This window comes from Oryctolagus cuniculus, chromosome X (assembly GCF_051225735.1).
Source record: "Oryctolagus cuniculus isolate XC-2025 breed Fujian yellow rabbit chromosome X, ASM5122573v1, whole genome shotgun sequence".
Classification (NCBI taxonomy): Eukaryota; Metazoa; Chordata; class Mammalia; order Lagomorpha; family Leporidae; genus Oryctolagus; species Oryctolagus cuniculus.
Window position 1 is genome coordinate 84,785,431 of NC_142888.1, and position 20,253 is coordinate 84,805,683.

General features: G+C 41.2%; 2 protein-coding genes across 3 annotated transcripts in view; one reads left to right on the top strand and one right to left on the bottom strand.

Annotated features, from left to right (window-relative positions):
- ATG4A (autophagy related 4A cysteine peptidase) overlaps positions 1 to 8,781 on the bottom strand; it is a 64,830-nt gene extending 56,049 nt beyond the window's left edge. The window contains exon 1 of the mRNA XM_008272860.5: positions 8,644 to 8,781. Coding sequence (XP_008271082.1) covers positions 8,644 to 8,653 — 10 coding nt within the window. The 5' untranslated portion in view covers positions 8,654 to 8,781. The remainder of the gene's footprint in view (positions 1 to 8,643) is intronic.
- A 135-nt stretch (positions 8,782 to 8,916) lies between these two features.
- On the top strand, positions 8,917 to 17,199 carry PSMD10 (proteasome 26S subunit, non-ATPase 10). 2 transcript variants are annotated; one of them, XM_008272861.5, is made up of 5 exons: positions 8,917 to 9,060; positions 11,247 to 11,345; positions 13,003 to 13,149; positions 13,245 to 13,411; positions 16,285 to 17,199. In XM_008272861.5, exons 1-5 carry the CDS (start codon positions 8,947 to 8,949, stop codon positions 16,436 to 16,438), a joined length of 681 nt encoding a protein of 226 aa, XP_008271083.4. In that variant the 5' UTR covers positions 8,917 to 8,946; the 3' UTR covers positions 16,439 to 17,199. The 2 variants fall into 2 exon arrangements, with proteins under 2 accessions (XP_008271083.4, XP_008271084.4); XM_008272862.5 differs by having other exon boundaries at positions 13,245 to 13,332.
- Positions 17,200 to 20,253: the final 3,054 nt, after the last annotated feature.

Genomic DNA, 20,253 nt, shown 5'->3' on the forward strand with positions numbered 1-20,253 from the left:
ACCAAGATATTGAATAAACCTAGGTTCCCACTGATGGATGAATACGTTCATAAAGTGTGGTGTATATATACAATGGAATATTATTCAACCATAAAGAAGAATGAAATCCTGTCATTTGCAGCAAAATGCATGGAACTGGAAGACATTATGTTAAGTGAAATTAGCCAGGCACAGAAAGATGAATGCTGCATGTTCTCTCTCACACATGGAAGCTAAAAAACGAGTTGATGTGACTGTAGAAAAGTGATTACTAGAAGTTGGGGTGGTCGGGAGAGAGAAAGGATAAAGGGAGATTAAACAAGTATTAAAACACAAAGAGAAGGGATATGTTCTAGTGTTCCACAGCACAGTGGGGTGACTACAGTTTACAATAAACTATTATATATTTTATGAAGAGCTACAGAGAAGAGCTTAAAGGTTCCAAACATAAAAATGATAAGAGATAGAAATGTTTATTATCATGATTGGATCCATCTGTACCATATAAATGCCTTGAAACATCACACTGTATCCCATAAATATGTACAATTATTATATGTGAATAAAAATGCATAAAACACTTATGGAATATAAAAATGGAAAATTAAAAGAAGAAAATAGAGTATGATGGATAAAAGTGTAAATTCTGAACTGGGTTTGAATATCATCTCCATTATACTATACCTTTACTTATTTCACCTTAATGTCTCTCTCAGTTCCTTATCTGAAACCCAGAGATGCTAACAGTTGTTAGAAATAAATATAATAATATGGGTAAAACATACATAGTGTCTGGCAGTAAATGTTAAAATTAATATTTTTTAAAAGGCAGTAGAAAGCATTCACCCACATGAACCATAAGGGACTCATACCCTAACAGGGCCCCTCTCTTTGACTCTTGACAGATATGAAGATCCACCACATAATTCCTCCATAACTTGAGGCCAACAACAATAGATCTTCTCCTCTGATATCTATTTCTCTTGAAGCCATCAAAAACTCAAAAGGCACATTACCCTTGGCCTTAAAGGACTCTGAATTAACTATTATGTCATATAAAATAAAAATACATATATTGTCTATAAAAGAAGAATGCTCAAACCAGTCACTAGGAGAGGCACTTGGAGTTCCTTTTCCAGTTGTTTCTGACAATCAGATGTGATTTCTTGGTGTATTATTATAATGAAATGTCACTATCTGCAATCTTTTGCAAATACCACACAACAGGCCTTTGATATCTCCATACTAAACTGAGATGAGTATTTAGCAAACACTACCACAGAGTATTTTTGTCCTACCCCAGTCATCAGTGAACTATGGCTGGTAGGCCAAATTCAGTCTGTCTCGTGTTTTGTGTGACAAGAAAGATAAGAATGACTTTTACATTTTTAAGTGAAATGCTATCGTTTGAATGCATCCCCGCCCCCGAAAAAGTTCATGTGTTCAAACCTTAACTCTGAGCACAACACTATTGAGATGCTCTAGTGTGTTTAGGATGAATTAGAGCTTTTTCCCTCCAGTGAGTTCTTGCACTCATGGGACTGTATTAGCTATGACAGTGGATTGGTAGCAAGTTCACCTTTTATATTTGTATTTTTCACATGTTCCCTCTTGCCCTGTCCTCTTCCACCATGAGTTGAAGCGACACAAGGCCATCACCAGAAGCTGAGCAGATGTAGGCAACATGCTCAGATTTCCCAGGCTCCAGAACCATAAGCAAAAATAAATCACTTCTCTTTATAAATTGCCCAATCTCAGGTATTCTGTTACAGCAACAGAAAACAGACTAAGGGCAGGAGCTTTCAACCACTATGATTGAATGGTGAATGACTGGAAATTTGTTTTTGCTCTAGACCTGACAACGTTTCTTAATTCAAAATAAAAATATAAGGCAAAACAATGCTTATATGTGAGACTTACACTGTAGTAAAATCATTTTAACAAGTAGAATTGTTTGAATTATGAGTAATATCAAGATGCATTATACCCTTCCCATACTGTCACAATTCAAAACAAGACCACAATGAGACAAAAACCCTAAAATGGCTACATAAAAAAAAAAAACACAGACATCAATAAGTATGTGTTAAGTATTTGTAAAGATGTGGAGAAATTTGAACCTTCATATTCTGCTAGCAACATGGCATGGTCACTTTGCTAATGAGTCAGACATTTCCTTAAGAAGTTCAACATAAAGTTATCATATGACCCAGCAATTCCATTCCTAGATAAGCACCCAGGAGACATGAAAACATGTGCCTGCAAGAAAACAGTACATGAATATTTATTGCAGCATTATTCATAATAAGCAAAAGGTTATAAGAACTCAAGTACCCACAAACTGAAGAATGGATAAATAAAATGTTACATCCATAAAATAGAATATTATTTAGCCATTAAAAGGAGTGAAGTACTGATACATGCTACAATTTGAATAAACTTCAAAAACATTGTGCTAAGTGAAAAGAAATCAGTCATAAAGGACCACATATTATATCCTTCTATTTATAGTAAATTCAAAAAAAATTTTAAATGGAGAGGAGTGGGCATTTACCCTGCCAGTAAAGATTCCAGTTAATACCCACATCCCATATCAGAGTACCAGGGTTCAATAACTGGCTCCAGCTCCAGACTCTTGTTTCCTTCTAGTGTGGATCCTAGGAAGCAGCAGTGGCAGCTCAGGTAATTGAGTTCCTGCCCCTCACGTAGAAGACCTGGATTGAGTTCCTGGTTCCTGGCTTTGGCCCAGCTCAGCCCCAGCCACTACAGGCATTTGGAAGTTGAATCAGTGCATGGGAGCACTCTCTCTTTTGTGTGTTTTTTTTTTTCCTCTTTCTCTTTCTCATACAAATAAATAAATTTTAATAAAACTTGAGAGACAGAAAATAGATTAGTTTCCTTGGACCTTGGGATAGAAATGGGGAATGACTGAAAATAGACACAAAATTTTTTTCTGGGGTGATGGAAATGATTTAAAATAATATTGTGGTAATAGTAGCTCTATAAATATAGTCATTAAAGCTTACACTGAAAAGCAAGAGTTAGAAATCAGTTTAGTGGTTGTCAAGAGCTGGGGGTGAGGGAGAGAAATGAACACAAAGGAGCACAAAAGAACTTTTGAACATGATGGAAATATTCTATATCTTGATTGTTGGTAGTTATGTAATAATATATACTTATCCAATTACACTGAATTTTACAACTAAAAAGGGTAAGATTTATTATCAGCAAATTACACCACAATATAGTTGACTTTAAAAAGTTAAACTAAGAAGGAGTTAAACTAAGAAGATATGCATCTCACACAAATCTGCAGCATTTTAATTTCCAAGTCCAAACTACAGTTCTAGCAGCAATTTTTGGATCTTGAGGAAAGTGCAAAGGATATTTCACTATTCCAAAATCCCTTCAGCTGTTCAATTGAGGAGGCTTCACCTAGCCTTCTATTGGAAGAGATTATTTGTAAAGTAAGGACACGCTAAAAGGCAAATAGAAGAGTCTAATAGAATTCTATTCCAAACAATGAATATCCTCCATCAAAACCATACACTCGTGTACCCTTGACAGTATATGAGGGAACTTGAAAAGTTCTTATAAAACGGAATGAAAAGATATTCTGGTGCAACATTTTTTCAAATCCATGCAGTTTTTTCATAATATATGATTTTCATGAACTTTTTGAAGATCTCTTATATGATAAGAATGGTACTTAACCTCTGCAGACTTCCTCCCAAAAAATATAATCCCAGTCTAATCATAAGAAACATATCAGACAAATCGAAACTGAGAGGCTTTCTACAAAACATCTTACCAGTACTCCTCAAAACTACCAAGGACATTAAAACAAGAAAATTCCAAGGAACTATCACAAATCAAAAGAGCCTATGGTGGCATAGTGACCATACATTATGTTTTACCTTGCATTTGACACCATCCAGGGATACATTAGTAAAACTGGAATAAAGTGTGGAGTATAATCCACAGTCACATATTTAATGTGGGTTTATTAGTGTGGCACATACAACATAGCAATATAAGATGTAAATGATAGGAGACTCAGCAAATAGTACTACTAATAATTTGAGGATACACAAAAAGTTGCACACTCAGGGCCGGTGCTGTGGCTCAGCGGGTAAAGCCGCCGCCTGCAGTGCCGGCATCCCATATGGGTGCTGATTCGAGACCCGGCTGCTCCACTTCCAATCTAGCTCTCTGCTATGGCCCGGGAAAGCAGCAGAACAAGGCCCAAGTCCTTGGGCCCCTGCGCACTGTGTGAGAGACCCGGAGGAAGCTCCTGGCTTCGGATAGGCCCAGCTCCAGCTGTTGTGACCAATTGGGGAGTGAACCAATGGATGGAAGACCTCTCTCTCTCTCTCTCTCTATCTCTCTCTGCCTCTCCTTCTCTCTGTGTAACTCTGACTTTCAAATAAAAAAATCTAAAAAAGTTGCACTTATATGCTTACCTCATATCACACATTAAAAGTAATTCAAAATGGATCACAGAGTTAAATGTAAACCAATAAAACTTTTTTTTTTGGACAGGCAGAGTGGACAGTGAGAGAGACAGAGAGAAAGGTCTTCCTTTACCGTTGGTTCACCCTCCAATGGCCAGCGTGCTGTGGCCGACGCACCGCGCCTATCCGAAGGCAGGAGCCAGGTGCTTTTCCTGGTCTCCCATGGGGTGCAGGGCCCAAGCACCTGGGCCATCCTCCACTGCACTCCCTGGCCACAGCAGAGAGCTGGCCTGGAAGAGGGGCAACCGGGACAGAATCCAGTGCCCCGACCGGGACTAGAACCTGGTGTGCCGGCACCACAAGGCGGAGGATTAGCCTAGTGAGCCGTGGCGCTGGCTCACCAATAAAACTTTTAGAGGAAAACATTGAGACCTTGAATTAGTCAAAGACATCTTAGGTACAACACCAAAAGCATGTCCATAAAAGAGAAAAAAATGATGAATTGGTTATCATTAAAATTCCATTTTTTTACTTCAAAAGACACCAATATTGAGGTCAGCACTGTGGCATAGTAGGCCAAGCCTTTGCCTGCAGTGCCAGAATCCCATATGGGCACCAGTTCGAGACCCGGCTGCTCCACTTCCTGTCCACTCTTCCTGTTCCGTTCCAGCTCTCTGCTATGGCCTGGGAAAGCAGTGGAGGATGGCCCAAGTCCTTGGGCCCCTGCACCCACATGAGAGACCCAGAAGAAGCTCCTGGCTTCGGATCGAACCAGCTCTGGCAGTTGCGGCCATTTGGGGAGTGAACCAACAGATGGAAGACCTCTCTGTGTCTCTCCCTCTCTCTGTCTGTAACTCTGCCTCTCAAGTAAGTAAATAAATAAATCGTTTTTTTTAAAAGACACCAATATGTAAAAGAAGGAAGGGGGGTCAGTGCTGTGGCATAGCGGGTAAAGCCGCCGCCTGCAGTGCTGGCATCCCATATGGGTGCTGGCTCTAGTCCTGGCTGCTCTGCTTCCGATCCAGCTCTCCTGCTATGGCCTGGGAAGGCAGTCCAAGATGGCCCAAGTCCTTGGGCCCCTGCACACTGTGTAAGAGACCCAAAGGAAGCTCCTAGCTCCTGGCTTTGGATCAGTGCAGCTCCAGCTGTTGCAGCCATCTGGGGAGTAAACCAGTGGATGGAAGACCTTCTCTCTCTCTCTCTCTGCCTCTGCCTCTGCCTCTCTGTAACTCTGCCTTTCAAATAAATATATAAATCTTTTTTTTTTTTTAAAAAAAAGGAAGGACTGGGCATTTAGCCTAGTGGTTAAGACACCAGTTAAGATGCCCATGTCCTGTACTGGACAGGCCTGGCTTTGTTACCCAACTCTCACTCCTGACTCCAGCTACCTGCTAATTCAGACGCCAGGAGGCAACAGTGATGCCTCAAGTGATTGGTTCCTGCCACCCATGTGGAGATACTTGCATTGCATTGCCTGGGCTCTCAGGTCAGTCCAGGCTCAGCCCCAGCCATTGCAGGCATCACGTGATGCCGGTAGATGGCAGCTCTCCCTCTGTCTTTCTCTGCCCCTCAAATAATTTTTGAAAAACAACTTTTAAAGAAAGGAAAAGACAATCATACAACTGAGAGAAAATATTTCCAGAGCATTCAACTTTCAAGGACTTGTACCTAGAATATATAAAGAATTCTTATAATTTCAACACTAAAAAGATGAACGGCCCAATTTAAAAATGGGGAAAGATAGGAACTGACACTGACATGGTTCGATCCGTCCCCCTTGGGTTTCACGACTTCGGGCTCGCTACCTCTGCTCACCGCAGCCGAGGCTGCTGCCGCGTGGGCTCGGGGACGGCACGTTCGGGGCCCTGAGCCTGACCCTGGAACTGACCATCGCCCAGTAAATCCGATTCTGGAATGATTAAAGGCCGTTTTGTCGTCAAAAAAAAAAAAAAAAAGACAAACACATGAAAAGATGCTCACCATCATTAGTCACTAAGGAAATATAAAACAAAACTGCAGTGAGGGTGTGGGCATTTGGCACAGTGGTTAAGACGCCACTTAGGATGCCCACATCACATATTGGAATGCTTGGGCTTGAGTCCCAAGTCCACTTTATAGTCCATCTTCCTGCTACTGCACACCCGGAGAGGCAGCAGATGATGACTGGGTCCTTGTCACTTATGTGGGAGACCTGGATTGAGTTCCTGTCTCCCAGCTTCATCCTGACCCAACCGAGGCTGATGCAGGCATTTGGGGAGAGAACCAGTGGATAGGAAATCAATCATTATGTCTCTCTCTCTAATGGGATATAATTTCTCATCCACTTAGGATCGCTACAACAAAAAACACCCAATAAAAAGTGTTGGCAAGGGTATGCAGAAACAGAAACTCTCATATATTGCTAGTGAAAATACAAAATGGTATTGCCACTTTGGAAAACAGTTTTGCAATTTCTTAAAACGTTATGCTTAAAGTTCCCCTATGACCTAGTAATTCAACCCTTAGGAATCTACCAAAGAGAAATGAAAAACATGTCCACACAAAGACTTGCACATCAATGTTTTTAGCAGCATTATTCATGACAACTAAAAAACTGGAAACATAATGTTTGCTACCTGGTGAGTAGACAGACAAAAATGCATTACATCCACAAAATGGAATACTGTTTGGCAATAAAAATTAGGAAATACTCACATGCTACACTACTAAGGAAACTGAAAGACGTCAGGCACCAAAGACCACATGTCATATGATTTCATTTATATCAAAGGCCCAGAGCAGGCAAACTTATAGAGCCAAAACAGTAGATGGTCGCCTGGGCCTTGCAGCAGGAACAGGGAATAACTGTCAATGGATGTAAGGGATCTTACTGGGAGGATGAAAATGGCACCACTCTGTAAATTTGCTGAAAGTCATTTAATTACTCACTTGAAATAGGGGAATTTTCTGATATGTAAACTTTATCTCAATAAAGCTATTAACATAGAGAAAAGCAGTAGGGGAAACTGGGTAACAGATATACAGGAATTCTGTGCTATCTTTGTAATTTCTCTATAAAGCTAAAACTAGTCTGAAAATCTTACAAATGTATTTAGCTAAAATTTTAAAAGTATTTGTTCAAAGGATGATATCAATATTTCTGCAGTACTTCTCTGTGTGAAAAGACATTTTCAAACACAAAATAGGCAAAATCCCATTACACATCAGCCTTAACAGATGAATAATTGGAATCAAGTTTGACCACAGAACACTAACTTTGAGCCCCAACCGAGCAAAACGCTATCACCCCAAAAGAAGACATTCTTATTAGTAGTCCTGTATTACAAAAAAGCACTCATTATATTTTTAACTTCATCAATAAATATTTGTTGAAATTTGTTTTATCTCTTCTCATATCAGTACCTACAAAATACTCTCAATTTTGCCTTTTGGCCTGCAAAACCTAAAATATTCACTACCTGACTCTTTACAGGAAGCTTGCCAAGTTCTGTTCTATATCATAAACATAAACAGTTTCTTTCTTGAATGTATTCTTATCATTATCTAGCTTTTGGTATAATGCCCTTCTGTATATGCCCTATAAAGATTAAGCCTTGCATCGCTTCTGCCGTAGTACTATTTGCGATTTCCATAAAAAGAAGCGATATTAACTTAATAGCTTAATAGTCTTAGCAAAGCCTCGATGTCATCGTTATTATTGTGACCTTAAAGTGCCAACACCAAAGAAGCAGCACAGTATCCCTAAGATGACCCTCATCAAGTTGTGATGTCACCAGGCTGGGGACTCACTGAAGTCTCTTAGATATCAAGTAGCTCCCGCGGCATCACACCCTGCCTTTGGCATCACCCTGGCACATCACCTTAGTATGGTGTCATATGCTATCACTGCTGTGGCAGAACTGTGCCCTGATGCCACGGCGCCGAGATGTCAGAGTAACTACCCCCCGCTTCTTTCCACTCCCTGGGCGGTGGCAGGGAGGGGGAGGGTAGCCACAGTCGCTGGTTCGAGCTCAGCAGGCAGTACTCAGCTCCAACTGTTGTCCCTTCCGCCTGCTACAGCAGGTCAGGGCCCCCGGGGATAGGACCTTTAGACTCCCGTAACTCTCCTGCCCTGCCCCCGCACCCGTTTCATGTAGCCAACTCAAGGGCCCAGCAGCGACCACCCACCCCGACTCTTCTACACGGTTTCACACGAAGCCGCTCCCCGTACCTGACTCCATTCTTCAGCTGTCATCCTGGGCCAATTCCACCGGCAACTTGACTACGGCGATCGCAAGGGACCCTGGGACTTGTAGTTCCGCACGGCTAGTCACGGAGGGCGGCAAAGGCGCCTCTCTCCCCGGAAATGCCCTTAAACTGCAACTCCCAGAGGCGCCGCGCGATGGGAAAAGAAACAAGGGGACGAGGAAGGTCTGTGATTGGTGGGATTCTACTGGTTCCTTTGACTGGCAAGCGGCGCCAGCGACGTGAGGCGGGCGTTCCTGGCGCTTCGCGGAGATCCTGGGAAAGCGAAATGGAGGGGTGTGTGTCTAACCTAATGGTCTGCAACCTGGCCTACAGCGGGAAGCTGGAGGAACTGAGGGAGAGCATCCTGGCCGATAAATCCCTGGCTACCAGAACTGACCAGGTAAAGTAGCTCTAGGGCCTGTCCACAGCCTGCAGCGTCGCCGAAGCCGTACGTGGCTTTGAGGGCCCGGCCCACGCGGAGGCCGATTCTCTGAGAGGCGCATCCCCGCCCCCGCCGCCCCATCCGTACCCCAGGGTCATCTCGGGACTTGTAATCGGGCTGCAGAAGCTAGTGCCGCAGACCTCAAATATTTTTTTTGGCTCGGAGCTTAACTTGCTGAATTTTGGATAATTCTAGGATGTCTACCACATTTCTCAGAAATGCCGAGGCTTTGAGATATCCACGAGGAAAGTTTTTTTTTTTTTTTTAATAAGATGGAGTAGTGTCTTTACCTTCACTAACAACTGCTTTCAACGAAATGCGTGTAACCGAATGCCTCTTCTGTGCCAGGCTGTTTGCTAAGAGCTGGGAATATTGTCGAGTGGGAAATACAGATACTAATAAAAGTCGCAAAAACATATGTCCGATTACAGGTTGAGGTAACCACTCAGGAGAGAAGTTTATACGTGGGACTTTCAGAACTTTAATGGGACTTTCAGAACTTGTAATGGGAAAGACTTTGCAAAGGAGAGGTGAATTAGACCCTGGAGGATGATTGGGGATTTCCATGGGAAATGAATAAGGTTTTCTATAAGCAGACCCGAAGGAAAGTGAATGGACCTTGGGAAGTGTTTCTTTCTGCCCTCCTGCTGAAAGGACTCTCTGGCTTTCACCATGAGTTTCTGGAAAGATTCGCAGTGCCCTCAGGAAGCCTACAGATGCTTATAGATTGCCTTCTGTTTGATAGGCACCATTGCAAGCCCTGGCAAGACAGTGTCCTGTACTTACGTATCTTCATTTTGTGTCTTTTGGAATCAAATTTGAATCTGGAGAATGCTTTCTCTTCTCTGGAATTTTCCATCATTACTCAACCTGAAAATAGCCTTGTATTTTTCTAGTTTACCTTCCTTCCGGTCTAGCCATATTTAATAATTTAAAGTTAATGTAATAATTCACATGAAGATTTAATAACACTCCGTGAAAAGATAACCATTATTCAGTCAAGGCAAGGGCATAAAAAAGTGGGGTGAGGGAGTTCTTCAGGATCAAGAGACTTAAGGATCATAACCAAATGAACTCTATGGACCTTGTTTGGATCCTGATTTAAACAGACCAGTTGCTCAAGGACATTTACTGGATAATTGGGAAAACATGAATACAGACTGGGTATTAGATGCTATGAAGGTGTGTTAATTTTCATAGGTGTGATAGTACTCTCATAAGAAATTATCCTTATTTTTTAGATACTGAAATATTTGAGGGTGAAAAGTCATGATATGTAGGATCGGGTTTTTAAAAACTCAGCAAGAAAAAGTAAACCAGGTGAAACAAATGTGACAAAGTATTTACTATTAAATCTAGTAGTAGGCGTGCAGGTTTCAACTAGATTCCCTCTGTTTATATGTATGTTAGAAACTTTTTACAATAAAATGCAAAAATACGACTTTATTATGTAGGACTGATTAAGATAGACCAGTCACTGCCTTTGAGAAACATGACTTCACTCCTAGTGTATTTTTTTTTAAAAAAGGAATTTCATTGCCTTCTAATTCTGTATGTGGTGTGTTAGAAATGCTTATATAGATAGCATCAACTAGGATTATGAATGTTTCCTTCCCCATAAGATTCGTGTATTCTTTCTAGAGTATAACTTGAGGTCAGTGTGGTAGTCAAGACTTAAGAGTCAGACAGGAATTTGTGTCCTTACTTCATGGTTGATTGTCCAAGTAGCCTTGACCCCAAGCAGTCTCAGTTTCCTTATCTGTGAAATGGGGATAATAGCCAGTGTATAGGAAGGTGAGGATTAAATGAGATAATGAATGTAAAAATCGTAACACAGTGCCTGACATAAAAGTACATAAATAACATAAAGAGCCAAAACTGTTCCTGCCAAATCTTGGAAGTCAGTTTCATCAGCTTCTTCTGCTCGGAATTACTTAGGTTCATCAATACTGTTCACCCCATGTTACCAAAACCTTGATCTCTCTACACTAGTAAGAAATACGGTTACAGATTACTTACCTGCGGATCCAGTGCTCTCCATTCCTTATTTTCAAACTGTAGATTTGCCAGCGCCAATATTCTGTTTTTCTGCTTCTATTTGTCCTCAAGAATGTTGATTTATTGTTTCTCGGTTTCCCATATAGGACAGCAGAACCGCATTGCATTGGGCATGCTCAGCTGGACATACAGAAATTGTTGAATTCTTGCTGCAACTTGGAGTGCCAGTGAATGATAAAGACGATGTGAGTACTAGGCAGAGTTAATAAATTCCCACTTATCTCTAGACTCCAGACTGGTGTTTATAGAAGCCTGAGTATTAAGCTCATAAGCAAACTTGCAACCTTTATGACTAGGAAGTTCCAGTGTGGCCCAGGTGATCAAGCATGAGTCTGGTGATCGCATTATTCTAGAATGTTAATTTTGCCACTCACACTCTGTGATTTAAGGTGAACATATAGGTTATGGTTTATTGTGGTTAACTTCAAAGACTACAAACTCTTTTTAATATGTGAGAATTTTTTTTATCAATATTGTATGAATAATGAGGGCCTAAATGTGTTTTTCGTTATATAGAGAGACTTGTTGTAATGGTGTTAGTTTTTTTAGGCTTACATTTGTGAAGTATAAGAATGGAACTTTTTGGTAGGCAAAGATTGCTTTTCAAGGATGCTTACTGCAGTAGTAATAACAATAGCAAAGAAAGAAAGAAAAACTGGAAAAATGCCTGAGTAGAGTAAGGTAGATCCATACAATAAAATAATATGCAACCAAGGATGGGCATTTGGCACAGCAGTTAAGATGCCACTTAGAACACCTACATCCCATATCAGAGTTCCTGGATTTGTGTCCTGGCTCCACTTCAATCCCAGATTCCTGCTGATGTGTACCCTGGAAAGCAGGAGGTGATAGATTAAGTATTTGGGTCTCTGTTACTCACATTTGACACCCAGATTGAGTTCTGGACTCCTGGCTACTGTCAGATCCAGCCCTGGCTGCTGTGGGCTTTTGGGGAATGAACCAGTAGATAGAAGACTCATTCCCTCCCTCCCTCCCTCTCTCTCTCTCACACATTGTGTGTGTGTCTTATTTCTCTGCCTTCCAAATAAATATTTTAAAAAACAATATACAACCAATAAAGTTATACTTCTTGAGAATGACGCATACAAATACAACATAACGGTAAGTGGAAATCGTAGAAAACTCAGCTTACAGAACTTTATATCCTCTGATCTCAATCTTGCTTGCTTTCTTTAATTTTATTCTTAAAGCTTTATTTTTTTGAAAGTCAGTGTGACTAAGAGAGAGGGAGAGATAGAGAGACAAAGAAGTCTTCCATCCACTGGTTCACTCCCCAGATGACCAGTCTGGGGCTGGGCCAGGCTGAAGTCAGGAACGTGGAACTCCATCTGGGTCTCCCACATAGGGTGGCAGGGGCCCAAGTACTTGGGCCATCTTCCCAGGTACATTAGCAGGAAGCTGGATCAGAAATGGAACAGCCGGGACTCGAACCAGCCCTCTGATATGGGATGCCAGTGCCACAGCTTAACCTGCTATGCCATGATACCAACCCCTTAATCTTTATTTTTAGCTGATTTAAAAAATGTGCATATTTATAGGGTGCCATGTCTTAAAAATATATCAGTTTCATGTTAAAAATATAATATGGTAGAAAACACATCAGAATTAGATTTACATGTCGGTATGGTCTGAGTTATGGGATGTGAAGGTTTTTTCTTTTTTTACACATTCTGGTTTCCTAGTTTTCCACAGGACTTAAGAAGGAAGAAAAAAAAAACAATTTCATGTTTTAAAACTACTCGCACCCAGCTCTTAGTTACCCCTGCCTAAGTGTTAGCATGGCTATCTGGCTGGTTTTTGTCCTGCTCATCTCTTTTACAGGCAGGTTGGTCTCCTCTTCACATCGCTGCTTCTGCCGGCCGGGATGAGATTGTAAAAGCGCTTCTGGGGAAGGGTGCTCAAGTGAACGCTGTCAATCAAAATGGCTGCACTCCCCTACATTACGCAGCTTCCAAAAATAGGCACGAGGTATGGTTCCACCCCTCGGGGCTACTTTTGTGGAGTTCTAAACATGTCCCCAAAGCATGAGTAGATCTGTGCGTTATTTTCTTCTCTCTTTGCAGATTGCTGTCATGCTACTGGAAGGCGGTGCTAACCCAGACGCTAAGGACCATTACGAGGCTACATCAATGCACCGAGCAGCAGCCAAGGGTAACTTGAAGATGATTCATATCCTTCTGTACTACAAAGCATCCACAAACATCCAAGACACTGAGGGTAACACTCCTCTGTAAGTGACAAGCAGCAATCATTTGCGTTCTTTCTGGCATTTGCCCTCTTGCGCTAGCTCTTACATGTCATTTCTTTTTTATATTCTGCTTATAAATGCAATACTTAGTACTGGCAAAATCATTTTAAAGCACACAAAAACAGATAAAAATAATTTTTTAAAGATTTATTTACTTGAAAGGCATTACAAAGCGAGAGAGGGAGAGAGGTGTCTTCCATCCGCTGGTTCACTCCTCAAGTGGCCGCAACTGCCACAGCTGGGCCAATCTGAAGCCAGGAGCCAGGAGCTTCCTCCGGGTCTCCCACATGGGTGCATGGGTCAAAGGACTTGGGCCATCTTCTACTGCTTTCCCAGGCCATAGCAGAGAGCTGGATCGGAAGTGGAGCAGCCAGGACTCAAACCGGTGCTCATATGGAATACCAGTACTACAGGTGGCACTTTACCTGCTACACCACTGCACCAACCCTGATAAAAATAAAATTTGTGTATCAGCTTGCCACCCAGAGATAGATAGCCACCAATAACATTTTCAAGTATTTCCTCCCAGTCTTTTATATGCAAGTATGTATATCTTACATATAAATGCACATATAGTTGAGCAAAATTGGGGTCATACTGTGTATATAGTTTTATATCTTGCTCTTTTCACCTCATAGTGTACTGTGAGTACGTTCCAAGGTCATTAAATGTTTAACACATTTGTAATGACTATCTGCAGTTCCTTTGCATGGATATGCCATAATTTAGTCTTTTCACTACCACTGTGTATTTAAACAAGTTTGAGTTTTCCACCAGAGTAAGTAATGCTGCATTGACCAACTTTGTACAAAATCCTTTGTACATATCGCTGAATATTTCCTTAATATAGGCTCCTAGAAGTTGCATTGCTGAGTTAACAAAAACATGTTTTAAGACTGTTGCTGTATATTGTCGGATTGCTTCCAGAGGAGTTGTAGCTTTGTACCCTCCCCTCCCAACAGCCATTTAAAGAGTACCTCTTACCTTCTCACCAACACTTAAATTACCCTTTTGCTATATGAGAAATGGTATTTAATAGTTGTAAATTACATTTTTGTCATCAGTGAATTTGAACATTTTTATTACCTATGGCTAATTACATTTCTCATTAAATTATAACTTTTTGCATCCATTTCTTTGTTTCCTTTTGGGAATTAATTTGCTTTTATTCGGTTTTGAGTGCTTTAGATTTGACATGCTAAGAATATTAACTGTCTGCCATATTTGTTGAAAATATTTTTCACGGTTTGTCTTGTTCATGATTTTTTTTTAATAACAAAAGTTTTAATTACCGTGTGGTCAAACTTGTTAATCTTCCCTCATGACTAGAAAGCTCTTTTTCACCCTGAAATTAGTTAGAAATGCACCCACATTTAATTGCAGGTTTTGTTCAGTGTCTCATTGGTTTTGATTGAGGGTTATTATTATTGTTTTGCAGTTAACTCTTAACTCCATTTAGAATTGATTTATGTGAATGTCTGAAGGAAGCCTAATCTACCTTGATATTTTTTTCCATAGTACTGAGCTACTTTTCTCTTGTGTTGGATGTTGACCTTTTTTTAGGAAAAAAAATATTTATTTATTGATTTGAGAGGCAGAGTTACAGAGAGAGAGGGAGAGTCAGAGAGAGAGGTCTTCCATCCATTGGTTCACCACCCAGATGGCCACAATGGCTGGTGCTGGGCCAATCCAGAGCCAGGAGCTTCTTCCAGATCTCTGACGTGGGTGCAGGGTCCCAAGGACTTGGCCCATCTTCCACTGCTTTCCCAGGTGCATTAGCAGGGAGCTGGATTGGAAGTGGGGCAGATGGGACACAAACAGGTGCCCATATGGGACTCCAGCCCATAGGCAGAGACTTAACCCGCTACACCACAGTGCCGGCCCCAAATGGTGGCCTTTTTTAAACAAGAGATCCTCTAGTCTTCTTTTTAGTCTAAAATGAAGTTCAACGATTTGCCATTTGATTTTAAAAAGTGTCATTTTTTAAGATCTTACTTTAGAATTTGTTTTCCTGTCATTCTGAATGATGCCCATGTATTCTAACACTTTGCTCAACAACTTTTCTAGAAAAGCAGGATGGCCTAGAGGAAACATAGGAATCAAGACAGTACAATGTCATGGGATCAGCATAAGATTTAGGAATACCTAATTGCCATTGACCAGCTGTATTAAATATTTATATTATGCAGTTTAAAGCAGTTACTTAGCCTTCTTGAGTCTTAATTTCCTCATCTGAAATATAAGGATAATAATTCCTTCCTCAAGTACAATAATATGTAAAGTGCCTGCTACCCTGCCTGGCAAATTCTTAAGGGCCTGACAAAGGTTAGTTTCCTTCCACACTCAATGTATACTGCTCAGCCAGGTCATCACAAGGAAGAATTTTAACCTCTGATACAACACAGTTAGTGACACCTTGCGAACTTAAAAGATATGTGAATCAGATGAGATAAAAATCTTACAAACTATTTTTCTAAAATTTAAGTCATACAGGTTGCTAGCACCAGATTATAAATTGAAGCTTTTCTAAATTCTAACTTTGACTCATTCTGTATAATGTTTGAGGTGAACCGCTACTGATCTCTTTAAAATGAAGAAATTGTTCCTTAATCTGGTGTTTAGATCCCTTCATCTATTTGTAGTAGAATCACAGTTATGATTTATGATGTGATAAGGCTGTTCCACTGAGTCGTAACTTTAACAATGTTTCCCATGTAAATTGATTTTCCTTTCCTGATTAAACAACTTTCCAGTATAATCACTGTCTAATATGCAGTTTAGACCACTGAGCAGGAGATCCTAACCATTACCTAGAATTGGTAGGACTAATTGGTCTTTGTGGTCCCTGATTTCAGACACTTAGCCTGTGATGAGGAGAGAGTGGAAGAGGCAAAACTGCTGGTGTCCCAAGGAGCAAGTATTTACATAGAAAATAAAGAAGAAAAGACACCCCTGCAAGTGGCCAAGGGTGGCCTGGGTTTAATCCTCAAGAGAATGGTGGAAGATTAAACAGCTTGAGTTTATCCTTACTTTATGTTTTCTCTGTTGTCCCCAATGTCCTGGAAGCTGATATACTTGTGCACCAGGTACCCTCTATGAATCGTGACTTTTTTCACCTTCAAAGTCTTACAAACATGTTGCCTAATATTCCTGCTGAGGTACCTGTTCTAAATTTACAACTTGGCTTTCTAGGCATAGCTGTCAAGATTGTTCTACTGTTGTTGTATATTAGTCTGTATTGAATATTGGTTTATTTGGAATATGTGATTCTGTGTCTGTTGCGAGTCTTCAGCACTCTCCCATGCACTTTCCATCCCCCTGGGAAGCAGAAGAATCCCAGTAGCAGCAGGCCCATCGTCCTGCCATATGGTTCTAGGTAGATTCTCTATGTTCCTCCATACACTTGAAACACATCCTAACTTGTTTCTCAAGTTCACTCAGAGGCCTATGCCAAATATTTCTGATTGCTGGATTTTTCTTTCAATTATAAGGTTTAATTTATTTTTGTTATAGGAGGAATATATATATGAGTGGACCAAATTTTAAGCTGGAGGACATGCTCTAAAGTAATGGAAAGTAATAGCCTGTGGACCATGTATCTTACTGATGACTTGCTTCCTCTCTAAAACAAAACATTGTTTTTGAAAAGGAAGCATTGAAGTTACCTATATTCAGTCATCCTGTATTGAAAAGAATGTTAAGCTTGCTAAAATGATATGTAACAAAAATGTATTTTGATTTGTATTAAAGAAACTAAAAAAACGTTGAAAGAATCTCCCAGTTTTCTTTGAAATCAGTCAGACACTCAAACCTTAAAATCCTTGGTAAAGACAGTTTTTGAGATTCTAAAGTCTTGAACTGCAACTAAAATCTTTAAACATAGTAGTCTTCTGAGTTGCTAATTAAATATACAACAAAATGAAATTAAGTGTAAACTTGTTCAATTTAAGGAAGCATCTTAAATGATTATTACTCATAAAATCTAATGAACTTCGAGTAAGTCTTCAATTATTTTTTAATTTCAATTTTACACTGTCAGTATTGCTTAAAATAAATTCATCCAGGTGAGTACAAATTTGTGTTAATTTTGGGTCAAAGACTTAATGCCTAGTAGCTAAAATGAGATGCGTAAGCAGGAATCATGTTATTGATACACAACTCTTTACATCCATGTCTATTTCATGTTTAAAAAGATGCATTTATTTGTGTATTTGGAAACTCCCCAGATCGCTGCAGTGGCAAGGGCTGGACCAGACGAAACCAGGAGCTTCATCCAAGTCTCTCACATGGGTGACACGGGCTGCTTTTTCCCAGGCCATTAGCAGAGAGCAGGATCGAAGTGGAGTAACCAGGGTATGAACTGGCACCCATATGGGATGCCAGCATCACAGGCTAATATAGCCCTATATCTGTTTCTTAAATTTGTCTTCCTGTGACAGAGAGAGGAAGAGTGTCCACCCCCTTCTTGACTCCGCAAATACCCACAAAGCCTTGGAGTGGGCTAGGCTGAGGCAGGAAGCAAGGACCTCAATCTAGTTCTCCTATGTGGGTGATAGAAGCCAAATTACTTGAGCTATCTCAGCTGTCTCCCAGGGTTCGCACTAGCAGGAAGCTGCAATCAGGAGCAGAGCCAGGTGTCAAAATCAGGTACTGCAGTGTGGGACATGGATATCCTAACCAGTGTCTTAAACTGGAGGCCAAACGCTGGCCCCTACATCAATATTTTTGAGTGCTAATCTTTATATAAATATGCACACTGATCAGGAATGCATCCTTTTAAAAAAGAGTTATTTATTTATTTATTTATTTGAAAGTCAGAGTTACACAGAGAAGGAAAGGCAGCGAGAGAGGTCTTCCATTTGATGGTTCACTCCCCAATTGGCCACAATGGCCAGAGCTGCACCGATCTGAAGCTAGGAGCCAGGAGCTTCCTCTGGGTCTCCCATGCGAATGCAGGAGACAAAGGACTTGGGCCATCTTCTACTGCCTTCCCAGGCCATGGCAGAGAGCTGGATTGGAAGTGGAGCAGCCGGGAGAACCAGCGCCCACATGGGAAGCGGCACTGCAGGCAGCGGCTTTACCTACTATGCCACAGCGCCAGCCCCTCTTTCGAAGTTTTTATGTCCATTCTCAACCATAGCCTTTAAGAAGGCAGAAAGTATCTCCATTTTAGATTAGGAAACACCCAGAGCTAGAGAAACAGTCTATCCAAAAATCTAACTTTCTTGGTTCCTAACCCATTTTCTTTTCTGCGTCTACTCTAAAGCATCAGACCAAATGGAGGTTCTCTGGTGTTCTGAAAATTGGCCATTAGTTATAACACCTACCCCAGTGCTTTTCTTTAAGTTGGCTGTGACATAAAGAATATATATTCCGGGCTGGCATTGTGGCACGGTGACTTAAGCCACAGCCTGCAAACGATGGCATCTCATAAGAGCGCTAGTTCAGGTCCTGGGTGCTCCACTTCCAATCCAGCTCCTTGCTAATGTGCATGAAAACAGCAGAAGATGGTCCAAGTGCTTGGGCCCCTGCCACCCACGTGGGAGAGCTGAATGGAGTTCCAGGCTCCTGGCTTCAGCCTGGCCCAGACTTGGTTGGTCCAGCTATCTGGGGAATGAATCAGGAGGTAGAAGATATCAGTCTGTCTCCCTCCCCTGCCCTCTCTCTGCCTTTCAAATAAATAAATCTTTTTTTTAAAATGCATATTCAGTCCTGGCCCCTGGCTTCTGACACAGAACTAAAATCCTTATAATTTCCCGAGTGATGGAAGTAATAGGTCTTAATACCAACTGCCTGAATCCTTTGGAATTTTGTGTATAAGAGAATCTTTTGGTCTAATGATGTGACTTAATGGGCTTCTGAAAAGCTTCAGGAAAGGAGATGTTCGCCAGAATGATCAAGGCTTGATTAGAAGCTCATAAGTTTCAACCCCAGCCTCCTTTGCCTTGGGAGAGGAGAGGGCTCGAGAGTGAGTTAATAATCAGTCATGCCTGCGTGATGAAGCTCCCATTAAATTCTTCCAACTGTGAGGTTTTATGAGCTTCCAGGTTGGTGAACTCATCCGCATGCCAGGGAAATGATGCACCCCAACTCCACAGGGACACACGCTCCTGTGGACCCCACCCTATATACCTCTTCAGCTGACTGTTCATCTGCATCTTTCCCATAGCCTTTGTAATAAGTCAGTAAGAGAGTATCTTCCTGAGTTCTGTGAACCATTGTAAGCAAACCATTCAACCCGAGGAAGGGATTATGGAAACCACCAATTGGTAGCCAAGTTGCACAGAAGTGTGGCTGACCTTGAGCACCCTCTACTTGGAACTGGCTTCAGAAGGAGGGGGCAGCCTTGTTGGACCTAGCCCTTTGTCTGTGGGATCTGTGTTAACTCTGAGTAGTGTACCAATTGAATTAAATTGTAGAATGCCCACTTGGTGTTCCCAGAAAATTGGAGAACTGTTTGGTAGGAAAACCCTCTAATTTGGTGTCAGAACTTTTGTAAATAAAAGAACCAGTTTTCATTATTAGCATATCCTTTTCTGGTTCCCTGCAACTGTCATTATCATCCTCAATTCTTTTTTTTTTAAGATTATTTATGTATTTATTTGAAAGGCAGAATTAAGAGAGAGAGAGAGGGAGGGAGAGAGGGATCTTCCATCCACTGGTTCACTTCCCAAATACCAAATAGCCATAACATCCAGGGCTGGGCCAGGCCTCAACCTGGAGCCAGGAGATTCTTCTGAATCTACCACGTGGGTGCAGGGGCCCAAGCACTTGGGCATTTTCCATTACTTTCCCAGGCACATTAACAGGAAGCTGGATCAGAA

Coding starts and splice junctions, on each gene's coding strand:
- PSMD10 (XM_008272861.5), top strand. CDS start 8,947: ATGGAGGGGTGTGTGTCTAACCTAATGGTCTGCAACCTGGCCTACAGC. Junction 9,061..11,246: donor TGGCTACCAGAACTGACCAG/GTAAAGTAGCTC, acceptor TTTCCCATATAG/GACAGCAGAACCGCATTGCA. Junction 13,150..13,244: donor CTTCCAAAAATAGGCACGAG/GTATGGTTCCAC, acceptor CTCTCTTTGCAG/ATTGCTGTCATGCTACTGGA.